Source organism: Grammomys surdaster, unplaced genomic scaffold (assembly GCF_004785775.1).
Source record: "Grammomys surdaster isolate TR1022 unplaced genomic scaffold, NIH_TR_1.0 126051, whole genome shotgun sequence".
In the NCBI taxonomy this organism is placed as follows: Eukaryota; Metazoa; Chordata; class Mammalia; order Rodentia; family Muridae; genus Grammomys; species Grammomys surdaster.
The window spans coordinates 145,504-152,054 of NW_021620862.1; the positions used below are offsets into that span (position 1 = coordinate 145,504).

Sequence of the window (6,551 nt, forward strand, 5' to 3'; positions counted from 1 at the left end):
TCTCTCTCTCTCTCTCTCTCTCTCTCTCTCTCTCTCTCTCTCTCTGTGTGTGTGTGTGTGTGTGTGTGTATGTGTTTAAAGAGAGAGATAGATAGGCAGAGAAAATTAAATCTACAAGTAGCACAGACAATTTCTGTACCATAAATTTTATTGATGGCTGTATTTAAGCATTCCTTGTGAAAGAAACAAGAATAAAGTAGCATAGAATTTATAATAATGTTTGACTATCAACGTATATCTATATGTGTATGTATATACATGTATATATTATATATACTATTTTATAGAGTATTTTATAAGAGAGTGAGAGAAAATGGAGACACACTATCATTTACTTAAAGCAATGCTTACATAAGTTTTGAATGTCTGAGTTAACAAGGATTTACTGGGACTAAATACAATATACAAGAAAAATTGGAACAATTGATTGTGTGTATAAATATTTGCAATCAGAATTACATAATATTTATGAATAGATACATGTATATATAATTAGCCTAATATAGTATATCTACATCTATCTATGTATCTATCTATGTATCTATCTATGTATCTATGTATCTATCTATCTATCTATCTATCTATCTATCTATCTATCTATCTATCTAAATGAAATACATAAAGTCTAACATGTACTTTTACTTCTCATATTTAGGTTTTATTGTACTCTCAGCTCTAAAGTGAATCTGTTAATAGCCATGGTAGTAGCAGCAAGGATTCAGGATGAATGGAACTAGAGAAAGACTAAAGAAATCACTGTTTGCCAACATTTTCAAAGCTGTTTGTTCAACAGTTACTACATTTTCTGTCTTTACCACAATTTTATTGTGCTAAAAAGCTCTCATCTATTTAAAACTTTCTAAAAAACAACTACCACAAAACTTAGAATAAGTATAGTTTTGTGCGTGACTCTGATTCAGCTATGGAGATGTTTGGCTGGGCTGTTCTGATGTCATCTGGTTTTGTACATGGCTGCAGTTATTTGGTGGCTTAGTTTGGCTAAGGAGAATAGGACAATGTCCCTCTTATTTGGAGCCTTGTGAAGACAGCAAAGTCTTTATTTATGTTGTTTGCCATTGCTTGAGAAGCCATGCTTCATTATCTGCCACTGTGACAAAGTATGATGTATAAAGTTCAGTGTTAAGGTGACATTTGGTATGATGTTATCTTTGTTGATTTCCTTTCTTAGGAGAAACATCCTAAGTTGCCTGAGATAAAGGCAAAACAAGATGAAGTCAATGCTGCCTGGGATCGTCTCTGGAGCTTGGCTCTTAAGAGACGAGAAAGTCTGTCGAATGCAGCAGACCTCCAGCGATTTAAAAGGTGTGGTGCTGATACTATAGTACAGTGTATAGAGGCTAACCTAGCACACCAGAGGCCTGGGCTCTTATTCACATCAGCGGAAGTAGAGGCAAAGAGACTATAATCCTAGTCTTTCCCAGAAGTAGAAGCTGGTGGATGAGGACTGCAAAATGTGTGGACTTGGCTGCCATTCATAGACTTCCGTTGAAAAGAAAGAAAGAAAGAAAGAAAGAAAGAAAGAAAGAAAGAAAGAAAGAAAGAAAGAAAGGAAGGAAGGAAGGAAGGAAGGAAGGAAGAGAGAAAGAAAGAAGAAAAATTTAAAGTATAGTACTGTTGAATTGGCTCTAAAGAAGCAAAAGGAGCATAAGCATTAGATGAGTCAGAGGGGAAGAAGGGCATTTATGAATAACTTCTCACATGGCAGACATGAGAATTGTCTCTGCCAGCTCAAAATTCAAGTACTAGAACATCTCAGTGGGAAAAAAATCTGACAGGCAAGAATGTTTTCAGTTACTTTATGTTAGTTTGTTGAAATGAGAGTAGTTGCTACTTGAGGGAACTAAATTGGTCATATTGTGAGGGCTGTGGGTCTCTTTGTACTGCAATGCCTGCCATCTTGGTTTGTTGGTGCTCATGACATTGTCTGCTAGGGATATCAATGAAGCCATCCAGTGGATGGAGGAAAAGAAACCTCTACTCACCTCTGAGGACTATGGCAAAGATCTTGTTAGTTCCGAGGCATTATTTCACAGTCATAAGAGGTTTGAGAGGAATCTTGCTGTCATGGATGACAAGGTAAGCTTCTGCTGGAGAAACAACTAGCCCCTGTGTATAAAAGATATGTGGTCATCCTCCTGCCTAGCATATCTTCAAGAAGATGCAGTGAGTTCATGGCTTTCCATAAAGGACGGATTCTTCTGTGGCACTGTAATATGCCTCCTCATTCTAATTCATATTAGTTCACTGATGCTGCACAGTTTTTATTGTAACTGAAATTTCACACACACACACAATGTATACACATACACAATGTATACGCACACACACTGAGAGACTTTAAAATCTAAATCTATCTTTTAGCTCCCTCCTAAAGGCTAAAATGTTCTTGTTTTTATGTCTAGGGAAATAGACACAGACACGCTAAACCTCACAGCAATCCCATATTCTTGGACAATTTCCATGTTTTATTTCCTCATCTGTTACTGACATTTCTGCCACAATACCCAGAGAAACAGTAGAAACACTTGTTTTACCCAACAATTTTGAAGATTTCAGTCCATCATTTCTTGGCCTCATGTGCTTTGGAAGAACATCATGGTGTTGCAAAAGTGTGGTGGAGGATAGCTGTTTGCTTCGTGGCTGACAGGAAGTAGGGAAAGTAATATAGGAAACGTATACAGTAAAATAGAGCTCCAAAGAACATGTCCCCATTGATCTGCTTCCTGCAACTAGACCCAGCCTCTTACCTTCTCCCCATCCCCCAATGTATGCATCCATCAGAGATTGATTCACTGATTGGTTGGAGCTCTAATTGTTTTTAGAAACATTCTGTTCTCACTGATACCCATAGAAGCGCGTTACTAAGCTCTGAATTTATTAACCAAATCATTTTTATAATCAAAACTTACCATAGTACTTCAGTTCACAACTTTACCTATAATTAGGTAGATTCTCGTGTTTCTGATGAAGCAACAGAATAAAGATCACACCTGCCTGTTTTGCATAAAGCCCTGTGCCTGTGACCCTTTCCACTATCCTCTAATTATACACGCTAAAATTATAGGATTTAATTTGCTATAATTAAAACTCTCAACAATATCTGAGTATGTTTGAGAATAATGAAAAAAAAAAAAGAGAGCAGTGGCTTGTGGAAAGTCACCCATGTCTACATTTTGCTGTATCATCTCTGGCATGAAGCTCGAAAGGAGTCATGTGATTTTCTTGTTTGGGCAAATGAATCCTGTATAATGACATCTACAAAGACATAGAGAGATGGTACAGGATAAACTGTTTCAAATCTTGTTTCAGACAAGAGCTGGGTGACTGAGTAAATTGAACAGCACTTCTCTGCTGTCATTCATATAAGATGGGAATGAGAATCATTTCTTTAAAAAGAAAAAGAGAAAGAAAGAAGAGTTTCTCATAATATTATTAAATGAAAAATTAAAGTAAGAAAATGCTTGCAAAATATTAAACATAGTCATGGATAATAAGGAGTTAATGTTGTCATTAACACAGAATATTTTGTCTTAGTCAAGTACGATAATATAAATATATTTATCAAATATTACTAGTCATATGATTTTTATTGAAATATCTCCCATAAATCTGACAGAAGACAGAATGCTTAGATTTGTAATAGGTTTCTTTCTTATTCCAAAGGTGAAGGAGTTATGTGCCAAAGCAGACAAGCTGATGATTTCCCATCCTGCAGATGCACCTCAGATCCAGCAGATGAAAGTGGATCTAGTCTCCAACTGGGAATGCATCCGTGCACTGGCCACTAACAGATATGCAAAGCTGAAGGCTTCTTATGGGTCAGAATGTGTGTTTATTGTTCCATCTCCTCCAGGGGGCCCCAAAGCAGGAAAAACGCTGAAAGAACACAGCTATCCTGCCTGCTCTGTAGAAGCAAATGAAATTTTAGTTTTCCAAGTGAAGTTCTTTTGCAGACTGGTATAATACTCAGTGTCACACACATCCCTTAACCACACCCGTTTATCTTACCTGTCTATGTAGTAGTTAAATATTATACTGTAGCCTATAAAACTGGAAAGCTCTTGACTCCAGCAAAAGTTGTAAATAAAGTTTCAAGCTAAAAAGAGTCAAAATAGCCCCAGAATTCTGTCTTGTTGAAAGTTATAAAAATCTGTCATAACAAGGGGTTGTTTTGGAGTCAGTAATTCTTATAGTCAGTAACCCTACCATCTAGAGATAGAAGATAGTACTCACCTTGTCATTATAATTTATAACAAAATAATGAGTATTTCGCTTTTTGAATAGATTAGCAGCATTCTTGATTAATAGAGGAAGTATTAGTCAAGATACTTAGGAGAATTCCAACACTACCTCCACTCTGATAGTTGTATGGCATGTATCTATTTTCTGGCTGCATCATGAGACTTTACACTGAGGCATGTGTGACCTTAAAGTGATAGAATTATAACACACACACACACACGCACAGAGAGAGAGAGAGAGAGAGAGAGAGAGAGAGAGAGAGAGGGAGAGAGAGAGAGTGATAGACCTACTCTAGGACATGCATCTCTGTTTAGAAAGGCTTCATAACCTATTTCTCTGAAGAGGAAGTAAAGGGAAGGAATTAGGACCAGTTGAACCTTGCATGCCATAGCTTATCCCACTCATAACCCTTTGTTCATAGTCCTTTCAAACCAGGTATTTCATCCTTGTCTTTACCTTATTTGTTCCACAGGTACCACCGCTTCTTATCGGACTATGATGAGCTCTCAGGCTGGATGAGGGAAAAGACTGCTCTGATCAATGCTGATGAGCTGCCAACAGATGTGGCCAGTGGGGAAGCCCTGTTAGCTAGGCACCAGCAGCATAAGGTAAGGAGCAAAGGCTTCCCTAGCTGGATAAGGAAGGAAAGAAGGAAGGAAGGATGGAAGGAAGGAAGGAAGGAAGGAAGGAAGGAAGGAAGGAAGGAAGGAAGGAAGGAAGGAAGAGATTTTGTTCAATGTTGACCAATCTAGGAAGTTTTTTGCAGTGTTTGAGATGTTCTGTTTTATGATCACAGCATGAAATTGACTCTTATGATGATCGATTTCAATCTGCTGATGCAACTGGTCAAGAACTCCTGGATGGGAATCATGAAGCTTCTGAGGAAATTCGTGAGAAGGTAAGCTGCTTTCACACAACATGTGAACTTTTAGTAAGATATCCAACTCTCATCCATCTTGTGCTCACATGGCAGTCTTTCTTTGGAAAGGGGTCAGGAGTCATCTAAACATGTTAATGGTGTGTCCATCACCGATTTGCTTTTTATCACATATATATATATATGTATATATATATACATATATATATATATATATATATATATATATGTTAAACAAATCACTTGAAAACTTCACAAGATGAGAAATTGCTCTGGGTTGGGCCTTGCTTCATCAATTTTCTGACTTACGTCTAATGCAAAACCTTTATACCATCTTGCCTCATTGCTTTATTTTATCCTCACACTTACCCCTATATGACAAATTCACTGATAAATGTGCCTTGATAAGCTTTGGGCCTCTTACAGTGTCTAGTCCAATGATGCATATCTGTATCACTTCTGTTCTCCTCAAATGAAGCTAATTTTCTCACCACTGACAAGGAGATCATCAAATACCAACCCTCTTTTAGACTAGATTTTTCTTCAAATTGCAATGTATAACCTAAGTGCTCATGTCGTGGCAATATAATTGACCTATGGTCTGATGCTATTCTTCATCCCTGACGCTCTTCATTAACTCTGTACATTTCTTGGTGCTTATATTCCTATATTTCCTTCCCTGGCTCTCCAAGTCTGAAATTAATCTTTTCTTCTTCTTTTTTTTTACACATATAAAATATCTTATGTCTCTTTTGGCATTTATACTATTTTCCTATACTGTACTTATTTGCTTGAATTTTGGGACCTTCAGAAAATAGCTCATTTCTTATTCATTTCTGATCTCTCAAATGGCATTTCATTTATTAGCTGCTAGTTAAATGTAGCATAAAATTTATTAATTAATTTTTTCTGATACAATGTCCCTTCCTTTCCTAAGATGACAATACTTGCTAATGAGTGGGCTGCCCTGCTGGAACTGTGGGACAAGTGTCAGCAACAGTACCGCCAGTGTCTGGATTTCCACCTCTTCTACCGAGACAGTGAACAAGTGGATAGTTGGATGAGCAGACAAGAGGTAACAGGAGGCACTTGCCCAGTCCTCATATATCAATTCTTCACTATCTTGACTGCTATCAGTACCCTCTGTTAGCATTTTGTCTAAACTCTGCCCCAGAGTTACCTGGCATCAGCCAAGCATGCCTTACTCACTATAAAAGGGGCTGCTTTCCCCCTCTGGTCTCTTTTTCTCTTGCCTTTCTGTTCCTGCTCTGTGCCCCCTCCCTATTCTCTTCCCCGCTTTTCTCTCTAAGTGCTCATGGACAGCCTTGACTTCTCTACTCCTTTACTCTTCTCTCTCTCTCTCTCTCTCTCTCTCTCTCTCTCTCTCTCTCTCTCTCTCTCTCTCTCTCTC

The 6,551-nt window shown here is 37.7% G+C and overlaps 1 protein-coding gene across 3 annotated transcripts in view; it reads left to right on the top strand.

Annotated features, from left to right (window-relative positions):
- Positions 1-6,551, top strand: part of Spta1 (spectrin alpha, erythrocytic 1) — an 83,551-nt gene that overhangs the window by 13,520 nt on the left and 63,480 nt on the right. For all 3 annotated transcript variants that reach the window (XM_028755238.1, XM_028755237.1, XM_028755239.1), the window contains exons 6-11: positions 1,190-1,323; positions 1,953-2,097; positions 3,685-3,839; positions 4,736-4,871; positions 5,060-5,161; positions 6,078-6,215. In XM_028755238.1, coding sequence (XP_028611071.1) covers positions 1,190-1,323; positions 1,953-2,097; positions 3,685-3,839; positions 4,736-4,871; positions 5,060-5,161; positions 6,078-6,215 — 810 coding nt within the window. The remainder of the gene's footprint in view (positions 1-1,189; positions 1,324-1,952; positions 2,098-3,684; positions 3,840-4,735; positions 4,872-5,059; positions 5,162-6,077; positions 6,216-6,551) is intronic.